Source organism: Schistocerca gregaria, chromosome 2, assembly GCF_023897955.1.
Source record: "Schistocerca gregaria isolate iqSchGreg1 chromosome 2, iqSchGreg1.2, whole genome shotgun sequence".
Lineage (NCBI taxonomy): Eukaryota > Metazoa > Arthropoda > Insecta > Orthoptera > Acrididae > Schistocerca > Schistocerca gregaria.
The window spans coordinates 351,709,409-351,736,276 of NC_064921.1; the positions used below are offsets into that span (position 1 = coordinate 351,709,409).

A 26,868-nucleotide genomic window follows, 5' to 3' on the forward strand; every position below is an offset into this window, starting at 1 on the left:
TTTCTTACAAAAATATTGCGGGTAGGAAACTCCTGATTAACCGACATTAAGAAAAAACTGAAACTTTCTGGCAGATTAAAACTGAGTGCCGGACCGAGACTCGAACTCGGGACCTTTGCCTTTCGCGGGCAAGTGCTCTACCAACTGAGCTCCCTAAGCACGTGCTTGGTCCCGAGTTCGAGTCTCGGTCCGGCACACAGTTTTAATCTGCCAGGAAGTTTCATATCAGCGCACACTCCGCTATATAGTGAAAATTTCACTCTAGAAACATCCCCCAGGCTGTGGCTAAGCCATGTCTCCGCAATATCCTTTCTTCCAGGAGTGCTAGTTCTACAAGGTTCGCAGGAGAGCTTCTGTGAGGTTTGGAAGGTAGGAGACGAGGTACTGGCGGAATTAAAGCTGTCAGAACAGGCAGTGAGTCGTGCTTGTGTGGCTCAGTTCGTAGAGCACCTGTCCCCGAAAGCCAAAGGTCTCGAGTTCGAGTCTCGGTCCGGCACACAATTTTAATCTGCTAGGAAGTTTCATATCAGTTCACACTCCACTCTAGAGTGAAAATTTCATTCAATAAAAAAACTATTTACATTTTTGTTACAAAATAATTGTTGCAAATTTTGCTACGCTAGATGAGTAACTGCCATACGTAGTTAGCCGTCGACGAACGGCCGTATGTGTACTCGGCGGAGAAGAACCCACTGAGATCTTATTCATTTCCAACAGTGTTAGAAAGGCTACTCAACTTTCGCTGCTGTCTGCAACAGAATAATTCCCTCCAGTGATCATACCTCATTGAGTGTCTGATCACAATTTGCACCATTTACGTCCTATGATGTGGAAATACCATTTTTCTCTTACAAAAACGTTCCTTCTGATCTGCGGCATTCTTTGACAACAGAGGATTTGGAGAAGTCTCTGACTGTTCATTATGCCTCAGAATGAAAGGTAATTCCTATGGAGACGGTCTACCGTCATTTTGGTAACTACATTTTCTTTTGCTGGCCCAGCATAGAGTTTCAAAATAAGAAATTAAATCATTGGTGCTGGATATAAATTAATATAGCGTGATTCAGAAATTGATATTGAAATTGTCGTTTTATGTTAAATGTTTAATAAAACATTTTCTTGATGCTACATATTTTCTTGTACATTTTGCCCAATATCATTACGTAAATATTTACATACTTTGCTTGTTGATTGTACATTAAAATCTGGGCCCTTTTCATGACTAATGCTGAGCTGTGATTAGCAGATCTAGTAACTGTAATGCAATTGGCTTCTAATCATTTTAATGTGAGGCAAACACCTTAATTATGCACAACAGTCCCACTGTCCATCGAATACCAGGCGTAGGGGTGATAAAAAAAGGAAAAAAATGTTACTCGTTCGGTTAGCAGTTATACTTTGTGTACTCGTGAAAGAGGAACACCTGGAAATAGTAGTGTAGACTGTGATAGATGCCTTGTGTAGAGTAATGTAGTGGTGGTTTGGCTACTTACCTACGTTTTCCTTTTCTCTGATTCGGATCTGAATGTCGAGGCACCCTAGTGGTTTGTCGTCCTTGCTGAAGTAGATTACGAGGCGGAAGCGACCGTACGGCAGTATGGGGAAGTTCTCCAGCTGATGGTCCTCCATGGAGAAGTTGCGGAAGGGGTACGTACCCTGTAAACAAGGTCTGAAATCAGTCCACATGAAAACCTTCCAACTCCCATTCATCCACTGATATAGTAGTAGCTGTGTAACGTCCTGGTGTTATTTGTTATTTGGTTCATGCTAAAATGTACAAGCCCAATCAACGTGAAACGTTGTTCCTCAGTAGTCAAACACTTCTCTTTTAGGTCCAGAAGGCACTTTTTAATCGATTTGACCCAAATTTAGGTAAGCAATGTTACTGTCGTGTTTCAGTAAGTCGAATACATCCTCGGTGTGAGTATGCCAGCCCTGATTAGTGTAGTGGTCGTTCGAACAATCTGAGGTACGCATGTTCCTGACAGAAAAGTAATGTTTTTCGTTTTATGTTCTAGTTCTTTTGTCTTTTTTCCACAAAGCTGACCCAGAAAACTTGCTCTGGTTATTCCCTTACTTCTTATGAGGCAATTCATAAAAAAGACCCAATTTTGAGCCACAGAAAAAACTTGTCATAACCCTTTCGGTAGATTAAATCGACGTCCCCCATTATAGAACAGTTCCAGTGATTTCCTTTCCATGATTTCAACATCAGCCTTTGATCGCCGATCTTCTAATACCATATTTTACACTTATCCTGTGGTGCTACTCTTGGAATGGATCATCATCACGAGTCAGTACATTTGAATTCTGCTGCCAGGTTTTTGTCCGCACGGTACAAATTTTGAAATTAGTTTTTAAATTAGAATCCCGATGAGCTAGAAACTTGAAACTTTCAACTTACCTCAGGACTGGATAACAGCGCAATTAACTCGCTTTAGTGTATGTTGTATGGAGGGGAGTACTAAGCGTCCTACTGCTATTTGCGCCATTCCTTGTTCCAACAGCGAAAGTTTCTCGTTAAGAACAGTTGCTTCTAAGGTTCCGTATTCGAATCTGTCTCATTTTTACCATCACGGAGTTTCCGAGACATATACGTAGGAGACGAAATCTGAAATTTACCGTGTGTGGCGTAATCTCATGAAAATGACTGAAATCGATTGAAAAAGTTTACTCACAGAAAACTGTAAAGGAGAAAACAAGTATTTAATTAAACAACTTTTTAATGTAGCACGTTTTTAAAACTGACTGCCTCATACAGATTCCTAAGCCCATAATACAGATAGTCCAGAAAATTTGTTCGAGAATTTTTAATAACTATGACCAGACTTATACCATATAAACGAAAAACGTGGGGCGCATGCAATAGTTAATAGCACAGAGTGCAGCAACTCGCTCCCTTTTAGAAATATCACGCAACGGTTCACATCATTTGGAGTGCGAAACGGTTGTTACTGACTTATGTGAACTATTCATGCATCAGTTTTCTATTCCATGCGCCCCACGTTTTTCGTTTTAGACTTTACAAGTATTGCTAGACCCATTCAAAATTCACACGCAAAGATTTTCAGAAATATCCGTAGGGAATTAGGAATCTGTATAGAGAAGGAGAAACGCTAAAACCATTTTTCAGTCCGTTATAATACGTTGTATTAAACAGATTTTTCTTTAAATACTTATTTTTTAATGTGGAAGAATCAGACTCCTGCAGTATCTTCTAACGAATTTCCTTTGACAATGAATCGTTCAAATAAATAGAAAAAAAATCACGATGGCAATGTATTTCAGTTGATCATTTACACGAAACACAAGACTACTTCACTAAGCAGAATATGTCGACTTAGGCTTATATGTATCAGTCACGTGTTTAACAGAAACAAATTTAAATGATACAAATGGCGTCTTTCTGCAAGGCTAAAGTCTTTCATCTTATCCTCAAAAGGATTTTCTTTCGAAAGCTATCTTTCAGAAAACAGGTAAGAACTAAACTCTAATAGATTAAAGCCACGAGAAAAAAAATAAGTTTAAGGACACTAACTTAAGAATAACTACGATAGTTATTTATTTGTTTTCAAGCCCGGATTCCGTGGAGTCTGCCAAATCTTCGACGCAACCATTAGCCTTGTTTGCCACATTCGGCCTCCTAGTGTCCCATTTTTACAACATGACACCAAGTGATCTACGATCCGTGTTCCTCCATTGGAATATATAATATTTCCTTCTTTGACGATCATTTGTCACCATTTTAGATTTACCTTGTGTTCCGAGAATTCATAATAATATCTGTGTATGCAGTTGTTATAATAATCCATGGCATAAACCTGTTGATATTGAATAGCTGACATATGGCATAACTAAATTTTAAATTAAAAGAGAAAGGGCCTTGTGGGCAACTCCAATAGAAATTTTCTTTGAAAACGGACACCCACAAAAACATACGTTTTTCGTATTAGGCGCATTGTGCTGCCACCTACTGCCAAGTACTCCATATCAGCGACCTCAGTAGTCATTAGACATCGTGAGAGAGTAGAATGGGGCGCTCTGCAAAACTCACGGACTTCGAACATTGTCAGGTGATTGGGTGTCACTTGTGTCATACGTCAGTACGCGAGATTTCCAGACTCCGTCGTTTCCGATGTGATAGTGAAGTGGAAACGGGACACGTGCAGAACAAAAGCGTACAGGCCGACCTCGTCTGTTGACTGACAGAGACCGCCGACAGTTCAAGAGGGTCTTAATGTGTAATAGGTAGACGTCTATCGAGATCATCACACAAGATTACAAACTGCATCAGGATCCACTGTAAGTACTATGACAGTTAGGCGGGAGGTGAAAAAAATTAGATTTCACGGTCGAGCGGCTGCTCATAAACCACACATCACGCTGGTAAATGCCAAACGACGCCTCGCTTCGTGTAAGGAGCGTAAACATTGGACGATTGAACAGTGGAAAAACGTTGTGTGGAGTGACGAATCACGGTACACAATGTGGCGATCCGATGGCAGGGTGTGGGTATGGCGAACACCCGTCTAACGTTATCTGCCAGCGGGTGTAGTGCCAACAGTAAAATTCGGAGGTGGTGGTGTTATGGTGTGGTCGTGTTTTCAAGTTTTTTGCGTGGCACTATCACAGTACAGGCCTACAATGATGTTTTAAGCTCCTTCTTGCTTCCCAGTGTTGAAGAGCAATTCGGGGATGGCGATTTCATCTTTCAACACGATCGAGCACCTGTTCATAATGCACGACCTGTGGCGGAGTGGTTACACGAGAATAAAATCCCTGTAATGGACTGGCCTGCATAGAGTCCTGAGCTGAATCCTACAGAACACCTTTGGGATGTTTTGGAACGCCGACTGCGGGCCTCACCGACCGACATAGATACCTCTCCTCAGTGCAGCACACTGTGAAGAATGGACTGCCATTCTCCAAGAAACCTTCCAGTACCCGATTGAACGTATGCCTGCGAGAGTGGAAGCTGTCATCAATGCTAAGGGTGGGCCAATACCATATTGAATTCCAGTATTACCGATGGATGGTGCCACGAACTTGTAAGTCATTTTGAGCCAGGTGTCTGGATACTTTTGATTACATAGTGTACTTATTTCTGATTTTAAACTACATGTTCTTTTCATTTATGTAAGGCCATCTTCAAATGATCAGGATGCAAACAATTTAAGAACAAACTGATTTAATTACCAATAACCTGATTCGTCCCTCACCATTACGTTAAGTCATTCACGTGGTACTTGGATCGTATAGCTAATTAATAATCTATTCAACTGGCTTCCATATATCCCAATTTTGGTTCACTCGGAGCTCCAGCGTGTACATGGGCTGAAGAGCCGCTTAGGGCAACAAAGTCTAGGACAGGAAAGGAACCGAATACGCCCTCGCTCCGTCTCGTGGATGCGAGGAGTCGGAGGGGAGGGGTGCAGCCATCCGCAAGTCGAAGCTCATGTCAGCACCAAAAATTGTCGCTTTAGTTCTGAGGCCAACGGCATTTCCTACAGGCGGCTGGCAGAGGTAAGAAGACTCTGTTCTTGCCCGCAGGTAAAAATAGAGCTTACCACTTTTAGTGTCACACCCACATCCGACCGAGCCCACTGATTTGGATCCACGTGGCATGTTTGAAACAAAGGCCATGACGGACTTTGCTTTAGGTTTCTGGAACTGTGCTCTGGTCTGCACTTCCTTTCATAAGTCTGGTGTGTGCTTCACAATGAAAGCGGATACCTGGGTAGCAGGTTACACACGGAGCACACATGACTTTTTTTATGACTGTGGTATCATGTACCAATACCACACCATGGGCGTCAAGATTGGCTACGGATTTGCAAGTTTCCGTCATACGCCGACAACGGTCATACGGGATCTAGCAGACCCAATGGTGCACGCCCGCTGAGCCACGCCCCGAGGTTCTGCAGCAGTATAGGATGGCTGGCGGCAGCTACACAGCTCACTCGCACTTGGAGCCTCTTCGCTACGTGACGTTAGGCAGACGCCGACTAGTTGCGGCTCCAACACCGTCGTCTGTTCTTTAGTTCACAGTTGGTTGGTTGTTTTAAAAGACGGGGGGGGGGGGGGGGGGGGGGGGAGGGACCAAAATAGAGGTCATCGGTCCCTTGTTCCTGGTAAAATAAATACACAGGGGAAAGAAGAAAAGAAAGGAGAGGTACAGCACAATAACAGGAGCAAAGGAGAACCAGAAGAACGACAGAAGGACGACCAATACTACAATAGTCAAAACCACAGAGAGAAGCAAGAAACAGGTAGGAGGGATTTAGTTTAGAGAGCCTCATTCTTGCTGCTAATGTATAAGCTGGATACTATTTTCCGGCTGCATTATTTGTAATGAGCATTCATACACTTTAAGAAATGCGAGTTAAGTAAATCCTCTGTTTACTGTCTTAACTTGTTCGCTAATCATTTCCGCTCCTGTCCAGCTTCCCTACAATGACAGTTGCCACACCACTCTGTAGCCCACCTCTCCTTTCCATTGTGCACAAAGTCGTGCACAAGGATCACCAAAAAGACACAGAGACTGGAAATACGAAGACCCGAAGTAGTTAACAGATGAAACATTCGTAGCTATGGCAAAGATTTCACTGCTCTCCAGGAAAGATATTACGCTCAGAAGGAAAACAGGTCATAAATGAATACACTACACTCAGCAAGGGCACACTATTTAACACTTTAAAGGAACTTTTCAGAAAAGACAACACAAACAGCTAAAAAGTCCACTCACACCTATCCATCCACACACAAATACGCACGTTAAATAAATACACTACAGTCTACAAAGCCTCATCATTTTACACGCTAAAGGAAGACCACGTAAAAAACAACTAAGAAGCGTGCAGAGCGAACACACACACACACACAAAGATAAAAATAAAAACAAAATTCAAATTTGGCGCCAAACTCACTGTTAAACAACTGAATACTGACTGGGTTGGGACACACAACAACCACGATTATAGTGTATTTTGGTGAAGTGTAACGTGCTTTTCATATTTCTGAAAATGTGTGTTACATTTACGTGTGCTTCACAACATCACGATGCTGAGGAAAAAAGGGCTTGCCATACAAAACGTGAGTAAAAACGAATATATGCGCGAAATATCACGACAAACTAGATTACGTTTAAAGCATAAAATGATAGGTTAACCCCCAACAAAATTTCACGTCAGCATCGATGGTTGCAGATGACAAGCTACCTGTAAGAAATAATGCGGAAGTGATCCTGCAAAATAATGCAAACCGAATGTAAAGCTATTAACAAAAGAAAACAAAATTGTTGTTTGAACTAAATATTTCTGTAATTTTGCAATCATTTATTAAAAATTTTCACATAACAGATTACATAAGACAGATACCCATTGATGATGGCACAGAGGTGCTGAAACATGTTTGTGAACGTGTAAAAAACGGTGTTTTGCATAACTGGCAGACCTTACATCCAACAATGTCTAGTGTGATCGAAATTCGGACTGTGAACTTCTTTGGACGTGAGTAACCGACCCAACTGCATACACAGCAGTCATTAGTCTGGTATTGTCTAGAGATCGCGGTGCCACATCGAAATTGACAACACAAACCGATACCATTGACATTAGAAGGGCACGCTCCAGTCCTCAACAACGGGAAGCACTTGTGAAGACTACTTCTCACTGTCAGCACAGCAGAATCCTCATACCGAGTTTAATAGAGTGTCAAGAATGCAAGGGCTCAGCCCAGTTCGAGACTTCAGCTACAGCAGCCAACATCATAGCGTAGGATAGTGACAGTTGGAGTTTCTCATCCAATATACTTTTCTAAATGTTGCAGTTTGTACTGTGAGCATCAAGTAATGTTTTCATAGTCAACGAAAGTTGTAAATTATCAAGCAATCCTGAGTCGAAGAAATGTAACAAAGTTAAATAAATCTTTTATGCATCTAAGTGATACAGTGAACTAGTAGTTCATGTGTTCTCGTTTGATGAGCCTTCTTCCAGAGCAATCATAAAACCCACGGTTATGTCAGGGCAAACGTAGCTACCGCAGGACACGTCTCTCGCCGATCTTGCACAGTGTCAGATGCAGCTGACAGGGCACCTGCTAATTATTGTCAGACAACTGACGTCCTCATTACAGAAGCAAGCAGCACAATCGCCGGGAACTGCTCAAAAATTTCTCCCATACCACAGTCAGATCGAAGAATGGTCAGACTGCAGGACGCAATTAGAGGCACACTTCCCGCCTGCAAATTAATATGTATGTAGTGCATTGCTTACTTTTAGTCTACCATTTATCGCACGGTTATCAACTCTGTGTGAAACAGTACGCCAAAATTTTTTCGAAGAAAGTCACGAATGACGATCTTGTGAAACTGACAGATGAATATATGACAATGAAATCCATGCAGCAGCTGCCCAGTTTAAATTTTTTCATCTGAAGCAGCAGCCTGCTCAGATAGTTAAACCGTGGATAGCAGAACTGAGAGGTCTCACCACACATGTGTGTGTAAATGTTAGTGTGGAATTAACTACAGTGACGTCATGTTGCCGGCCGCGGTGGTCTCGCGGTTCTAGGCGCGCAGTCCGGAACCGTGCGACTGCTACGGTCGCAGGTTCGAACCCTGCCTCGGGCATGGATGTGTGTGATGTCCTTAGGTTAGTTAGGTTTAAGTAATTCTAAGTTCTAGGGGACTGATGACCACAGCAGTTGAGTCCCATAGTGCTCAGAGCCATTTGAACCATTTTTGACGTCATGTTACGTGTTGCTATTGTTGAGAATGTATCAGGTGCACGCATTCGGACTGCAGTTTTGAAACTGCGTGACGCTCATTTAAATATAGTTCTGTCTGTAGTGAAACCTCAAACAGAGATTGAGTTAGACGCTTCTTGTGTTTCATTTGTTGGTTTTGCACCAGGCTCTCAGTCCCATATTTAAGTAATTAAGAATAGTGCTTAGACAAATAGAAATCACAGTAGAAGTAAAAACTTCCTGTCTCGCAGCACACAGTGTATGTACAAAGCCCTGGGAGAAAATCGCGCCCTCACTACCTTTCGGGACGTGATTGGAAAAATTGTCCATGGTGTCATGATAGTTGCTTTCAGTGTGGACGTGAAGATCACGTACAAATTGTATGTCTACGAGGCAGGCAAGGTAAGACAGAACGTCTCCGTTGTGCTAGCAATCGGCAGCCACAGCTTTACTGTCAACAAACGTTCACGGTGAAGATCACGCCACTTATGCAGGTGCGAGTCGGATCAAGCACTCTGCCTCGCGGAATTCTTCTGCTGCAATGTGCAGGCAGGTTAAAAAACTTTTTATTCTTTTAAAAGTGTAACACAAGATAATTATGTTACAGTTGGACACTGGTCCTTCAGATTCGCTGATAAATAAATGCACTTATTCCACAACCGGTAGCCATCGCAACAGCAGCCTACTTCTATTTTGTCTGTCTACAACGAGCAAAAAATTGACGTCTTTGGGATGTGTGGTTTGGCAGAAACTTTTCGGGCAGTGACAAAATGCGTTTCAATTCATGTATTCAGTTCTAAAAACGGAGCAAACATATTTGTATCAGATTTATTTCATTTATTCAACTTGTACATTCAGAACAGTGTGTTACAAATCAGTGTTTCTGTGTCTCCCAATAATGTTTCTGATTTGTGTAGTGCGTACAAGGAACTACTTGAACCAGGTATAGGAAGGGCAAAAGACTTTGAAGCGCAAATCGGTGTGAAGGACAAGGCAAAGGAACTGCAAAGATGCTAAGTCAATGGGCTTATCAAACTCGTTCTGTAAGCCAATAAACACCGCTCTTGGTCAGTCTGAAGGATCCTTCAGGTGGTTTACGTTTGTTTGCTAAGGCACCATTAAACCCACGAACTGTAGTGGATTCTTTTCCTCTTCCATGCCTAAAGGAAGTGATGGAGAGATGGGACAGGGTAGATACTTCTCAGAAATAGATTTGTGGCAGGCATATGTACAGTTATCTTTCGACAAAAAGTCCAAACAGTACTTTGTGATAAACACTCACTTTGGTTTGTTCCAATTTCAATGACTACCGTTTGGAAGTGCTTCAACTCCTGCAGTTTTTCATTGGTTCCTGGAACAGTGTACAGTGAAAATCCCGTCTTGTACTAATTAGCTGGACGATATTGTTGTCACGAGTTGTGTGCCTGTGGAACATTTAGCAAATTTAGATTGTTTGTATCAAGTTCTTTCTGGTGTTGGCTTAAAGCGCAGAAAGGAAAAGAGCTCGTCCTTCTGGGAAGAATTCGCAGAGTATAATCCAACTATATCGCACTTGGCTGTGAATAAAGATATGCTGGTGGCCCGTAACATGAAGGAGCTCCAACCCGCCATGGGCAAATTCGTCCCTTTTATAAGATTCATTCCTAACGCCGCGAAAATTGCTGCTCTACTTTACCGGCTGTACCAGAAACATGTCCCTTTTGTGAGATCCAAAGAATGCCAGAACGTAGTTCAGCAATTAAAAGAGACATTGTAAACACTTTGACCCAGCCGACCCTGCCGTGTTATCTGTATAGCCATCTTTATACAGGATAGGAGTGGTGCTCTCCCATAAGATTGGTTCTCCTGATAGACTTATTGCTTTTGCCTCAAAAATACTTAACAAAGTGCAGAGCTACATTCAGCTAGATAGAGAAGCTTGTTCCAAAATTCCTCCAGTATTTGTACGGTTCTATTTGATGATAGATCATCAGCCTCTGACGGCCTTGTCCAATCGTGCCAAACCTGTCCCACCTCAGCGCAAAAATTCCAAATTGGGCTCTAAATTATCTAATTAGCTGTATGAATTGTTGTACAGACCAATTGCTCAACATTCGAACATTGACATGTCGGTACTGACACAGTGTTTGATTCACCTGAGGAGGCATGTTTTGAAATCGATGTCTTCAAAATTTTCCTCTCGACTTTCGGTGAGTTGCCGCAGCATCTGCTTCTGACGCAGCTCTTCGGCTGTTTTGCAATAGTGTGCCATTGGTGGGCACGCAGTTTGAAACAAATTCCGCATCCTGTGGCGCGACGCTACTTTTCGCATCGTCATGTGCTTTCCGCTCTGTCAGGTGTTATGCTGCTGCATACAAAGAACGGCGATGCGTGGGTTGTGATTCCTCAATCCCTACAGCAGGAAGCTATGTTTTTATTGCACCTAGGTCATGTGGGCATAGTACACAGGAAGACGCTCGCTCACCGTCACGGCAGGGCATGGGCGCTCAGACAGAGAAAATGACCGTTCGTTGCATTGTTTGCGTGGTAAAGCAGTTAGTTCTGGCACGTCCGTACGGACCATGGCAGCGCATTCATACCGATTTTGTCAGTCCATTCTGGAACACGCGGTGGTTATTAGTGGTAGATGCTTACAGTAAGCTTCCTTTTGTTGTCCGCATGACATGTACCACTACTGCAGGTAAGATATCGGCTTTGTGTTTTATTTTTTGTCTTGAAGGTCTTCCCGAGGTCATGATCTCGGACAATGGTCCACAGTTTACGTTAGCCGATTCCCAACAGTATTGTGCTACCAATGGCATAACCGTGTGACCACTGCACCTTTTCACCCACAGTCTAAAGATGAAGCTGAACAATTCGTTGGAACGTTCAAAAGTCATATGGAGATGTTCCATTTCTCCAACACAGGGGTTCAGGCATTGAAAATTTTTCTACCTCTCTTTGCCACTGGACGGGAAGTGGCAGGAAGAATAGATACAAGGTCGTAGTCACTATACACTATTACGTGACCCTACGGACGCCGTGGAAACAGTTCGTTTCGCAAGTTCGGACAAAGTTTCAGCCATGGGATGACGTCTTTTACAAAGTCAAAATGGTTCAAATGGCTCTGAGCACTATAGGACTTAACTTCTGAGGTCATCAGTCCCCTAGAACTTAGAACTACTTAAACCTAACTAACCGAAGGACGTCACACACATCCATGGCCGAGGCAGGATTCGAACCTGCGACCGCAGCGGTCGCGTGGTTCCAGACTGTAGCGCCTAGAACCGCTCGGCCACTCCGGCCGGCTTTACAAAGTCGTTGGCAAGCGACAGCACTGAGAGCATACAGTCATTAACAAAGCAATTGGACCTTCTTGGTATGTCGTCGATGGTTCTGCTGGGCTACTGTGGTGCCAACAAATCAGTTATGATGACTATACGAGTGTATCAGTGATTCTGCCACAGAATGTTTGACCGGTGACCAGGACGCTGCCCGGATCCACACCTGCAGTCGCAGCCATATCTCCACCCGTCATGGCTGGCATCGTCCACTGTGGTGCCCACGGAGGTAAATTCCCCAACGCCGCCACTGCCACTGACGTCATTGGCGTCGGCTCCTGCCCAGCTACCCAAACAGATTTCCGTGGACGAGCCACCCTCAGAAGATCGTCACATCTCAGCTGTCCAGCCTACCACAGCATCTGCATTTCTGGAGCATACTGCGACTGGAATTTCAGCTGCTATTCCCAGTGCCCTCGTGGGGCCATAGTTATCTTCCCTACCTCATCATCTGTGTCCGCATTCATACGTGCCCCCCGCATCCTCCAGGAAAGAGGAATATGGTATCATCCAGAGATCATGCCGTCACATGAAAGTTGGCAACACGTATCGATACCACAGACTTTAGTGAGGGCTCGCTGCAGTCCATAACAATGGGAGGCACAAGAGAAGACCACACTTCCCTCTCATCGTAGCAGCGCCCTCACACTAAGGTCAATACAGTGAGGAGTATGCAAGAGATCAGCCCTGTCCGAGACACCAGATACAGCAGTCTACATGATGGTGTAAGACAGTTACAGTTAAGGGTTCTGATGAAATGTAGATTCGTAAATGATGCATTTTGTATTGCAAGAGAATAATTTGTTAATATTTGCATCAGGTAATGATTTCGTAGTGAATGACAGTTGTAAATTGCCAAGCAGACCTATGGCAAAGAAATGTAAAAAAGGTAAATAAATCTTTTCTTCATTCATGTACTAAAGTGAACTAATATTTCACGTGTTCTAGTTTGTTGAGCCTTCTCCCAGGCCAATCAAAGAACCCACAATTATGGCCGAAAGAAAGCAGTTTCGTCTGGTCACGACAACTAGTGCCCAACTGATTCTGCTACAATGGTTGTGGAAAAATTCAAAGAAAGATTGAACTTTGTAACTGAAAGTATTCCGATCATGGAATAGCAGTGGAAGGAAATTTTAACCCAACGAGTAAGGAACAGATGTCTATGCTTTCACTACCAGTGGAATGGGAAGAAGTAGCTCTGAATGTTTTGTTTGGTAACTCCCTTCTTCAGCTAGCTATGCAGACCACACGTAAGAGAGATACACTGAAGAGGCAAAGAAACTGGTACAACTGCCTCATATCGTGGAGCGCCCCAGCGAGTAGAGAAGTGCCGCAAAACGACGTGGACTCGATTAATGTCTGAAGTACTGCTGGAAGGAACTGACACGACGAATCCTGCAGGGCTTTCCATAAATCCGTAGGAGTACAAAGGGGTGGAGATCTTTCTGAACAACACGTTGCAAGGCATCCCAGATATGCTCAATAATGTTCACGTCTGGGAAGTCTGGTGGCCAGCGGAAGTGCTTAAACTCAGAAGAGTGTTCCTGGAGCCACATTGTAGCAATTATGAAGGTGTGGGATGTCGCATTGTCCTACTAAAATAGCCCATTTCCGCCGGAGTGCACAATGGACACGAATGGATGCAGGTGATCAGACAGGATCCTCCGGCTTATTAAGCCTCTCCCAGAGGCTTGGACGACCTCCTCTCGACCCACTCGCCGGCGAGAGGTTATTTTAAGTCCGCTGCGTATTGGCCAATGCCCTTTTAGCCATCGTCATTTGCTAAATGACGCTATCTCTCCACCTCCATTTCTGTATGGTGTCTTTTTTAGCCCTTTTTCCACGTGCCTGAATTTAGCTGTCTTCTATTCCGTCAATTGGGACTGACGTATGGTTGTTTAACTCCTCTCTGGGTTCGTATTCTGTAGTTTTGACTTGGACGCGTATGACCCCAGTTGTTTTTGCACCCTAAAGCAAAAGACAGGATGCTTAAGTACATGTCACCTGTCAGAGTCACATCTAGACGTATCAGGGGTCCCATATCACTCCAACTGCTCATGCCCCACACCATTACAGAGCCTCCACCAACACGAATAGTCTCCTGCTGACATGCAGGATCCATGGATTCATGAGGTTGTCTCCATACCCGTAACATCTAGCCGCTCGATACAATTTTAAACGAGACTCGTTGGACCAGGCAAAATGTTTCCAGTCATCAACAGTCCAATGTCGGTGTTGGTGGGCCCAGGCGAGGCGTAAAGCTTTCTGTCGCGCAGTTATCAAGGGTACACGAATGAGCCTTCACTTCCGAAAGCCGATATCGATTATCTTTCGTTGAATGGTTCTCACGCTGAACTTGTTGATGGTCCAGCATTGAAATCTGCAGCAACTTGCGGAAGGGTTGCACTTCTGTCACGTTGAACGATTCTCTTCAGTCGTCGTTGGTCGCGTTCTTGCAAGATCTTTTTCCGGCCGCAGCGATGTCGGAGATTTGATATTTTATCGGATTCCTGATATTCACAGCACACTCGTGAGATGGTCGTACGGGAAAATCCCCACTTCGTCGCTACCTCGGTGAGGCTGTGTCCCCTCGCTCGCCCGCCAACTATAACACCACATTCAAATTCACTTAAATCTTGATAACCTACCACTATAGTAGCAGTAACCGATCTAACAACTGCGCTAGGCACTTTTTGTCTTATATAGGCGTTGCCGACCGCAGCGCCGTATTCTGCCTGTTTATATATCTCTGTATTTGATTACGCATGCCTATACCAGTTAATTTGGCGCTTCAGTGTATTTCAGACCTTGTGACTGCAAATATACCTGACCTCATCGACAATCTTAGTAAAGTGACAGGGATTAGTGACCTTGACGTCTATGTAGCTACAAGGTTTACTAGATTCAATAAATTATGCCTAGTAGAGCAGATAAGCTGCCGTTATCTCTATTTAGTAAACAAACTGACATCACTTTATTCGAATACAGCGGACTTACAGAAATTATGGACAAAGTTTCAACTCTAAGTGGGTCGAAAGATTCTACTGAATCGCTCATCGACCACTCTGGTTCAAAAGTAAAATACAGCAAAAGTAAAGCCTGAAAACCTAAATGTTAAACATCGCTTTAAAAAAAGCCGTCATTTATGCAGAACGTTCGTTCGGAATTACCGTCAGTCATGTGACGTCTAATCTCTAACATGTATAACGTAAAAATAGACTTCTCGGCTGTTGAAAACCAACAAAACCATTTGAAAGCGAATATGCTGCCAGGTCCTAATGGGCTTCCAATATGGTTTTGCAGAGAGTACTCAGTGGCATTCACCCATTTTTAACGCTCATTTATCCTGAGTATCTCGCACTGCGAACAATCCTAAGCGATCGGAAAAAGTGCAAAATACTCTCCATTATACGAAGGGCAAAATAAAAATTATAGACCAATATCCATAATGTCGGTGTGCTGCAGGAACCTTGGGCGTATTACATGCTAAAATACAATTAATTTATTAGACAGAAAGGAAGGATTATGTCAATATGTAGCAAGCAAGGCACAGCTCGTCCTTTTCAGACACGATAGCCTGTGAACTATAGATGGGGATAATTAGGCAGCTGCTGTATTCCTACATATCCGGGAAGCGTTTGACACTCTACCTCATTATACACTTAACAAATGTATACAGAATAGTTATCACATATGATCTTTTCTGTATTTCTCCATCAGGGGTCCTTGGGTCAATCAAATACACTGGTGTGTAAAACTTGAAGGAGAAGAGTAACTTCCGCATGCTGTGTCGCTGCCAAGTAACATAGATCGATGAAACTTGGACCATACCCATAAGGAACTGCTGCAGTATAATACTAAAGATAACTGAAGGTAACACTCAATGAGACGAACAGAAATGGCACTTTCATTCAAACAGAATACTTACACTGAAGTCACCTCGATACATGATGGTCCCCTGGACACGGAACACGGTTCTTAATAGACTATCTGATCGCCATGGGCGGCAATGCATGCTCTGCAAGGTGCTCGCAGGCTGGCCGCAAAGCTGGTAAGGAGTTCTTGTGGTAGGCGTTCCATTCCTCCAGAAGGGCGGCAGACAACTGCTAGATGGTGCTACAGTATGTATCCCGAACACATCTCACATGTGTTCGATGGTATTTAAATCGGGGGAATGTGCAGGCCCGACCATACGCCCAATATCTTTCCGTTCCAAGAGAGCCCCCACGTGTGCAGTTGTATGCGGTCATGCATTGTTATCCATAAAAATAGTCAGAGCCTAATGTACCCCCATGGGGAAGGAGTACATCGTCACAATAATATTGACCGGTTAATGTAGTGGCTCACCACAACGATCATCCTTGAGAATGCTGGACGATAGGTGGGAACAAGTAATGCACTCAGGAATATTGTGGAAAATGACCTTTTTTGTGGCTCAAGTCTTATACTGTGCAGAGGTATAATGTTGCATGGGCGTGCTGACCTCCACATCATTTTCATGGTACATACACCGCTCAGTGTTACTTTGGCACTATATTTCTTTCCCATGTGCATCTTTTCAGGGGTATTTCGGTCCTATCTAAAAGCGCAGATGTATAAACTCTTGGAACGAGAGTATATCCTGCGAATGGACTGGTATGCTCGTTCCTCGACTTAATTCCCACCGAACAAGTGTGGGATGTGGTGGGGACACATATTACAGCACGTCCACGTGCACCAATGCCTATCCAGCAGTTGTCAACTGCGCTGGTGGAGTAATGGAACACCGTCACAAGAACTCATTACCAACCATGTACCCAGTATAGAAGCACGTTGCAGAGCATGCACTGCGGACCGTGGTGACCACATAGCCCATTGAGAATCACGTCCCGCCTTTTGTAATGCCCAGGGAACTAACATAAATCATGGTGACTTCATTGTAATTATTGTCTTTGAAATAAAACTGCCATACGAGCCTGCAATAAAATAATCCTAACAATGGAGAAGACAAAACAGAACAAGGAGTAAAGACATCACAACATATTATAAAATCTTTCGAAACAGGCTTTATTATGGAAATGACTTTGTTCAAATAACAATTGATGCGTAACACAATGATCGCTGTGTTCCTTTTGGACAGTATACCTGACCCATGCACGTCTCAAGCAGGTCACTGCCACGAAGAGGAGTAGAGCTCCAGTACGTTGTCAGTACAATGGTTGGCTTTCATCTAAGACATACGTAATATCTGAGTGGTTCCAGAGAAGTAAGATACAACCGCTCCTAGTCTCCATACACACAAAAGACCTGTTAGATGCGGTCAGCAGGAATCTGAGATCGTTTGTTGCTAGCAGAGCTGTGTACCGGAAACTTTCATAAGGACTTTCAGGTTGACTTTTACGTAATTTGTAATTGGTGTAATGAATGACAACTTGCTTTGATTGTACATAAGTGCAACTTAATACGGACTGACAGAAGACGCATTACTGAATTGTCTGACCACATCATTTAGTAATGGTATGCTGATTGAGCCAATCATGTCGATAAAATATTTAGGCGTAGCGTTGCGAAACGACGTGAAATGGGCCGCGCATGTAAAGCCGGTTGCATGAATGGCAGCTGGCCAGCTACGGTTAATTGGGAGGGCTATAGGAAAACGTAGTTCATCGACAAGACAGACTGCATACAGATCGCTTGTGCGACTCGTTCTTGAGTACTGCTCGAGTGCTTAGGATCCCTACAAGGTTGGATTAAAGGAAGACCTGAAAGCAATGCAGAGGTGTCCTGCTCGGTTTACCTACGGGTCGATTCGACCAGATGAGTGTGTTAGGGAACTGCTACGTAAACTTGGAAGGTATAGTATTACGTGTTAATTTGTAGTATTTATTTTTCTTTTAAACTTATTTCCTACATTTACGGAGTCAGAGATTCCATATTACATCCTGTCTTATAGTTTCATCTGTGTGTACTTATCGATGTATCTGCTGACGTACAACCTTTGTTTATAGAAGTTTCACTTTGTTTAATTTCGTTAGTCATTTTTTATGTCTAATTCTTTTGTCTAAAGTTCGCTGGCTTTTGTTCTGTTCTGTTCCGCTCTGATTAGGTACGGACGCGTTGTCATGACTCTCTGTATGGATCTATGTTAAAATGCACCTTAAGTGCTTATAATATAGTCAAAGGAAACTTTACTATGATTTTCATTTTTAAATTTCAGCCCACCATGTCACTTTGTTATTAATATTTTATGATTTATGTTTTGCAGACGATCACGGCTGTAAAAGAGGCGCCGACGATCCATTGTTAGTGGAAGTACATGGCCGAACACTTCTCGTGTTCAGTCATTAATCTTAAACCGCGTATATCGCTCCACGTCCCTGAGATCGGTGCGCCGATCATTTCATTTGCATCCTGCCGCAGTTTTCACGCGAGTGACGCAAAGAATGATTCGGCCCGCCGTCCACTAACAGTGACGTCGTTGTGCGACCTACAGCAGTCGGACACAGGCCCCGCTTCGTTCAAATTATTGATGGTGGTCCATGTTTTATTTTTTTAAATTTACACAAGCAACTTCACGCCTAACTCGGCCCGTTTTGCTTACGACAATACGTGCGCGACCGCCATCTAATGGCACTTTCCTCCTTCTTTATTAATTTGGAATGCTAATTCACTTTTTTTATTCCCCTTTAAGGCTAGGAAACGTGTCATTCTGGCGCCCAACGTGGGGCCAGACATCATTATTTTTGTACTAATACATGTTTTGTTCTATATTTCATGGTCTATCTTACGAGGGCCTACCTGTTATGGAGAATTGTTGTATCTTAAAATAACGGGACATTGATGGTAAATTGTTTAGACGACCAGTGAAAGAGGAAATATTGTACAATCCTGGAGTTAGGAAAGTACGACGCTGCGCTTCACATCTGTTAAAAGGTATTGGACGTCATCGTTCTCAGCCTGTTTTACATGCTTGACAACTTTAAACGCGAGCTCAGTAACTCATATTTTGGCATTTTTTTCCGTTAACTACATCATTGGTGTTAATTTGCATTTTAATGTTAACTCCCATTGTTAATAGTTGTCAAACATGTCTGCCATTGCGTTGAACCGCGACAAGATGACACATTCATTATTCTAATGTTTTGCTTAGCCCTTCAGGCTGCCATCTTGTCCTTGCTTAATAATTATATTGCACCTGCAAGTAGTGTTAAAAACTCAGTACGCTGTCCAGCTTCATTTGATTATCATTCAAAGTCAGCGTTACCATATTTTACTGTTTCTATTAGCCAGTGCCGAAATACGGAAAATTTTCCACTACGAATATCGGCGACGAGACAGATAGACAATCGAATGTTAATGACGACAGTGCTGCCGATGTGATAATGGAAAAAATTGACGCCCGCCCGCATCTCATGGTCGTGAAGTAGCGTTCTCGCTTCCCACGCCCGGGTTCCCGGGTTCGATTCCCGGCGGGGTCAGGGATTTTCTCTGCCTCGTGATGGCTGGGTGTTGTGTGATGTCCTTAGGTTAGTTAGGTTTAAGTAGTTCTAAGTTCTAGGGAACTGATGACCATAGATGTTAAGTCCCATAGTGCTCAGAGTCATTTGAACCATTTTCGAAATTGACGTTTCGGAAACCGGACGCGCAAATGCTCCAAATGTAGTGGAATCCGAAGACATGTAACCTGGGAACGAGTAAAGAAACTGAGCAAGCGACGCAGCCGATCGCATCGTTTGAAGATTTGTTTCGAAGATTAACAGATACGTTCAATAACATCTCTTACAATATGTAGAAAAAGCTGAATGAGAAATTCAATGAACAAAGTACTGAGTCTAATACAAAATTTGCAGGTTTGACTAAAATATTCAAGAAATATTTAATGAACAAAGTACTGATTTACAAGGGAAATTTGACGCACAAAGCGCTGCGTCTGAAGCAAAATTTGCGAATTTGACTAAAAATATTCAAGGAAGGTGTAGTGAGCAAAGCACTGCATTAGATGCAAAATTTCAAGGCTTAGCTAAAAATATTCATGGGAAATTTGATGATATAGTCACTGATCTGAACAGTCAACTGGATGCTAACCTCAGCGCGAATCCGAACTGAAATCTCGAGCTTAACTGAAGCATATCGTGAGATTTCGGATCAGGTTAAGCGGTCGTCTGACGATGTGAAGGAATTAAGATACGCAGACAACCATGCAAGCGAAAATGTCATATCTGACAGACCAGTTCGCGGAACTTTCACTTGAGCAAGAGCGAAAATTGCAGCAAAACATCGACGCTCAAGGCGAAAGATTAAATAGGGAATTTGGCGAATGCGTATCAGAACGCAATAAAGACATGATTCAAAAAGCCGAGACAGAAATATGCGCCGCAGTACGAGCTGTTGGTGCAGAGGTACTGTCTAAACCAGGCGCATCTGGTGAATCGTTGCGGAATGAACTTGGTCACATTCAAAATATTTTGAAAAATGAATTGCCTGGGTGGCGGCAACAAGTGAATGATTTTAAAAACGAGATTCGTCAGATGCAAGAGTCGCCACGCTTGCCAGATTCATAACCCCGTTTTCGCAAAATAATCCGGCAGGGACGACACACAATAATATAACGTCACCGCAACGTACTGTCCGTGTGGTAATTCTCCCCTCGAATCTGTGAGGGCAGCGAATGTTTTAACTGCGGTGTTGCTAGAAGAAGGGCTGTTGAAACACCGTCAGTTTCAGATGTTTATACCGAAGAAGAAATTCCCACACCTCGTAGTTTTTAACAGAGGTTTCCGAGGGGTGCTGCCTACGTCATGGAATGACAGGCAGAAGAAACAACTCGCTGCAGCGTACAAGCATAGAGAATCCGCACTGTGGGCTACAGCCACTGCCGAACACTGTACAACGTACGAACATTTCGAGTAGGTGTTTTTGGCCAAGTATTGGTCACCACACGTGCAAGCCAGATTGGGACGAGAGGTATTTAATCCTGAAACGTACCATCCTGAACAGGGAACGCTTCGAAAGTACTTCGAGCCCTATATTAACAAAACTAAGTACTGGGACAATTCCATCGCATCGAAAGATTTGATCGGGATATTAAAAGGCAAATTACCGGTGGCCGTGAAAAATTAATTCACGCGCCGAAAGATGACGTAGAAGGATTGTTATCGGTCGTAGATGCGCTTGATTTAATCCACGATGACGCGCTCCGCAAATGGCGCACAAGCAATGCAGTCTTGCAACCATAACGGCGCAAGACGCGAAGCAAAATACAAACGAGAATCAACTGCCACGTAACGGTGGCGGATTTCACCGTCGAAATAAAAATTATAGATTTAACCCTGGTTATCATAACGGTCGGAACAGATCAAATGCAGAACAGTGGTCGTCCGGACAGAACACAGGTGACCAGTGGCCGCAAAACTTCCCACAACATAATAATCCGCCCAACACCAACACGGGCTGGAATCAAACTGATTCCGAGCCAAGACCACCAGCCGGATGGTCACAAAACCCCAGAAATGAGACAGTGGAAATTGTGGAGTGCGTAGACGAGCGCCCTCCGCAAACGTCGGATGCGTCAAACTAACTGCGGTCTCATCGCGCTCCCTGATCGTGAGCGCGGGATTTAATGGGGGCAACAGTACTGTCCATGTAGCGAACGTGCTTCGTTACAACGACGATGCAGATATTCGGGAAGAACTATCGGGTGATCCGATATCTTGTAAAGATATTTGGGTTGATCTGGTGCAAGCAGCTCTAAATGGGGTAGTTGGACGTATTCCGGCTACCATTATAATCGAGACCGGTGCGAGTGTGAGCGTGATGGCTACTCATTTTCTGAAAATACAGGAAAACACAAGGGTACCGACGTTGCCCGTACAGAATTGCGTTGTCGGGAGCTATTGGCGCCCGTACACAAAAGGTAGAAAAGCAGATACTGGTTTCAATCAAATTCGAGAGCGGAGCCGTTGAGTGCACGTTCTTAATGGCGAAGGGATTAACCGTACCCAGCTTATTAGGGATGTAGTTCTTAAGACGGAGGAATACGTGTATCAGCCTCCAACACAGAAACTGCTCCCTGACTATTAATGAGAAAGAGATAAAGTTAAATTTAATTCGTACAAAGGCACGTCAAGTCAGTTCTCATACAGACCTATCTATCCGAGTAGTGAGTGTAAATGTACTGGGGGCAGACAGCCACTTACTCCACCACCAACAGGTGTCGGCATATGCAGATGATGATCTACCCGACGTAATCAAAACACGCTCTAACGCACGAGAATGTGAGTGAGTGTTTTAATGAACAGCAAAAGAATGATCTTATGTATCTGTTAACCACGTATGTATGTGTCTTTTCTAGAAAGCCCGGTATTATCAAAGGATACGTGTACCACTTGAACGTTGTTCCCCATGATACTTATTGCAACAATACCTATGCAATCCCGTGGGTCCCGTTAAACAAGGATTACGAAAGATACTCGCTTGGGATATAATTAAAACTTCGTTCTCTCCTTACTGCAGTCCGTTGTTAGCCGTTGTCAAACCAGGTGGTGGACTTCGCATGGTCCTTGATGCGAGCAACATAAACAAAATTATTGTACCGGTACGTACGCGTCCGGTAGCTCTCGAAGAGCTATTGCAAAAATTTTCAGGTGTGAATTTTCTAACCACACTGGATCTCCGTAGTTCGTATTGGCAGATTCAGCTGTCGGGAAGGTTCACGCAAGTATACTGCCTTTGTATTCGTAGGACGGTCGTACCAGTTCAAGGTGATGCCGTTCGGGTTAAACGTCAGCTCTGGTGTATTTATTACGGCCCTTGACACTGTTCTCGGTCCAGGGTTGTATAAAGTAACCGGTTATGTTGATTATTTATTAATCGCCACAGCTTCCTGGGATGAACATCTAGAATTGTTAAAAGAAGTATTACAACGATTTTCGGGCTCAAGTGTTACTGCAAACCTGGAGAAATTGAAATTTGACAAGCAGCAAATCAAGTTCTTAAGCCACATTATATCTCTGTCAGGTATTGGTCCTGACCCGGAGAAGATACAGGCAATAGCTAAGTGTCCGCCACCCACGACGAGAAAACAATTAAAAGCTTTCTTCGGCATGATGTCTTTCTTTAGACGATTTGTGTCAAACCAGCTGTTGAACAGTCCGGAATTACTGGCTTTGTTAAAGAAAAGTGCTCCCTGGTCTTCGACTCTACAGTTCCAGGAAACGTTTGAAAAAATTAAAGATGCATTTGTTACTGCCGGAATTCTTGACCATCCCGCCATGCAAAATGATTTTTGCATTACCTCAGCTGCATACTCTTCGGGCTTGGGCTCTTGTTTATTTCAAACTGTTGAGGTTGAGGGCCGAACGGAAGTTCGGGTTATTAGCGTCGCCTGCAGAGTATTAACCGAGTGTGAAAGATCATACTCAGCTACGGAGCTGGAAGCTCTCTCAAATGTATGGTCTTTCAAGAAGTTTAATTATTTTATTTGCGGTCAGCACATTAAAGTCTACTGCGACCATAAGGCACTTAGCTTTCTTTTGACTTGTCGGGCTTCTACATCAGAGGTTGACGCGGTGGGTCCTATTTTTGCAAGAATACGATTTTGAAATATTATCGCTGACGCCTTATCCAGGTTGCCGTGTGGTCTTCCTGAGCTTAATGAACTTGTCGAGCGGGCCGCCGATTACAAAGTGCTACTTATGAAAGATCCTGTCGATCGCAGGTACTATTTAGAAATGTGTAAGAACATGAAAATCCTGCAAGACTACACAGTGCACAATGACGTGTTATTCCATAGGAATAATTCCGATACAGAATTGTGGTGTGTGTGTGTGTGTGTGTGTGTGTGTGTGTGTGTGTGTGTGTGTGTGTGCATACCCCGTGCGTACCAGGATCACCTAATCTGGTATACACACATGGCCTGGGGCCACTGTGGAATAGAAAAATGTAAGCGAAACATTGCCACTTACAGTTACCTGCCGAACCTGCACAGACGTGTGCATCGTTTGTTACGAATATGCACCTCAGAGAACCAAACTTATGTGCATACAAAATAAGATTCCGTTGCATCCCATCCTGACATTAAAACCTGGAGAGATCGCTTATATTGACTTTCCTGGACCGTACACTCAGGGAAGGATAGATGTCAAGTACTTGATTATACATGATTTGTTTTGGAAACACATCCGTTTGTATGCAACAAAATTATTTCATGCCGCGCCCATTGTTAAGAGGCTGAAGATTATTTCCGTCTCTTGGGTAAGCCGAGTGCGATTTTGTCTGTTAATGCATCGAATTTCATTGGGCTAGTTTGGCGTTTGTTTCTGCGAGAGCAGAACGTGAAACAAATTTTAATTTCCCTATTCCACCTGGAAAGTAATTGCACAGAAAGAATATTCAAAGAATTCACTTACACTCTGCACAAACAGACTAAGTGGTTTGATTTAGTCACCCTCTTTGAAGAAATCATGAACGATCTTCCACATCTGTCCACAGGGCACACACTCAATGAAATAATGTTAAATAAAGCTGAGAAGAAGGAGTGGGTAACTCCCCTTCCACTCGCCCCGAAACGCGACATCTCGTGGGAAGAGATTACACAGGCGCTCGTATCATTAAATACTAGCGCTGAGAGACGAAAACGAGTATACGACAAATGATTAGGCCGAGTACAGTCATGTAGCCAAGGCGAAATGGTATTTCTTCGGTCTCACCCTAAACCATCTCTCCTAAAAAGGAAAAACAAAAAGTGGCAGTTATTATATATTGACCCGTTCAGGATAATTAAAATTCCACATGGTGGGTGTTACTTGTTAGCGTTACCGAACTCAGGTAAAGTGAAAGGGCTTTACAACCATCGGGACCTCAGAAAATATATAAGATAGAATCTTGATTTGTTTTTATACATATATAGATAAAGATGTACTTAATTTGTATATGATGGATTTTCTTACTGTGTTCCTAGAATAAGTATTTCTATGGTGGTGGTGGTTAGTGTTTAACGTCCCGTCGACAACGAGGTCTTTAGAGACGGAGCGCAAGCTCGGGTTAGGGAAGGATTGGGAAGGAAATCGGCCGTGCCCTTTCAAAGGAACCATCCCGGCATTTGCCGGAAACGATTTAGGGAAATCAAGGAAAACCTAAATCAGGATGGCCGGAGACGGGATTGAACCGTCGTCCTCCCGAATGCGAGTCCAGTGTGCTAACCACTGCGCCACCTCGCTCGTATTTTTATGTAAACATTTGGCAACTTGTATAATTATTGGAAGAAAAAGCTTGCTGCTCTAAATACTAAGAGATAACGAGACTCAAACAGAGCCTTAAACTATGTAACGGCAAATGGTTTGAGATTTCATAATAGTTTATACTATGTTGTTATGTTTATTCATGTATTAAGGACTGTATTTGCGACATACAAGGTAGTGCCTTCTGCACCACGAACTTGAGTTTCGTAAGCAAAAGCTTAGTAAATATTTTCTATTTTGTCATCTTTTATAGTAATGTTCATTTGTTAGTAATGTAAATAGTTGGTTGGTTTGGGGAAGGAGACCAGACAGCGTGGTCATCGGTCTCATCGGATTAGGGAAGGAAGTCGGCCGTGCCCTGTGAGAGGAACCATCCCGGCATTTGCCTGGAGTGATTTAGGGAAATCACGGAAAACCTAAATCTTGATGGCCGGACACGGGATTGATCCGTCGTCCTCCCGAATGCGAGTCCAGTGTCTAACCACTGCGCCACCTCGCTCGGTAATGTAAATAGTAATGTGGCATTTAGTCATAGGGAATCTTATTCTTGCGCGAACTGTGTTATCAGTTAATGAAAAGGACACAATGATTACCTAAAGGAGAATGATTTCTGTGCTTTGTGTACAATGAATATTGACGCTCGTGCAAAGTTTCTAAATAAGCTACAAACTGCAGCAAACATCGACTTAGCGTTTATTGCTATTCTCTGATGATTCATGAGATTTCGGTCTCTTAAGTTTCACCTGTATATAATAATTTTAAGAACTACGAGCTGAACTCTGCTATGAGAAAGTAATTCTTGGATACCTAAACTGTACGCAAATTTTAAATTCAGCGATTTCTGCGTTTACTCTAGTGGACTACCATGATGTGTTTTTTTTATTAAGTGCATTTGCATCCATGCTTTGTGAATATATTTGTGCATTCTTAGTTATGTTCTGAACACAATCCAGGATATGAGTTGTTGAGTAGATGTTTAGAGTGTGTCAGGTAAAATTAACTTCAGTCGTACTGCCGTGTTGACGTTCGCTGTCGCGAGCCTTGCTGTTTTTACTGGCTTAGGTCGTTTTGTTTTGACTTTCTGTCATGTACGGGTTCAGGAGGCATAATGCCCTAACCTTTATTTCTGTTCGCATATTTATTAGACCATGGGCCATCTGTTAGTGCCCGACTGAATGATTGATTCCAGATTTGGAAAATACATCCGATTTCATGTCCATTTCTGTGGTTAAGAATATACCAAGCTTGAAAAATGACCATTTGTATCTGACTAATGCATACTTTTATGTAGCTGAAATCTAAGAAAATACTGTTGTCACGAAATAGAGACTGTCGTGTGGGACATATAAACACAGAACATTATAAAGTGAATAACTTATTGGTGTTCACTCATCCCTATCCGGCTTTGTTTGGATGGTATACTGCTGCGTTGTGAATTCTTTGGACACTGTAATCCTGTGATGCTGCTGATAGTGCACGGCTCACAAATCACTAACATCGAACGGGAAACATGAGTGATGAATTAATTAGTGTGGGAATTCAAAAGTCGCCTACCCACGCGCTGTTGCCGATGGACATGATCTCCG

The 26,868-nt window shown here is 43.2% G+C and overlaps 1 protein-coding gene across 1 annotated transcript in view; it reads right to left on the minus strand.

Moving 5' to 3' along the window:
- Positions 1–26,868, minus strand: part of LOC126336153 (uncharacterized) — a 146,439-nt gene that overhangs the window by 17,073 nt on the left and 102,498 nt on the right. The window contains exon 4 of the mRNA XM_049999645.1: positions 1,494–1,656. Coding sequence (XP_049855602.1) covers positions 1,494–1,656 — 163 coding nt within the window. The remainder of the gene's footprint in view (positions 1–1,493; positions 1,657–26,868) is intronic.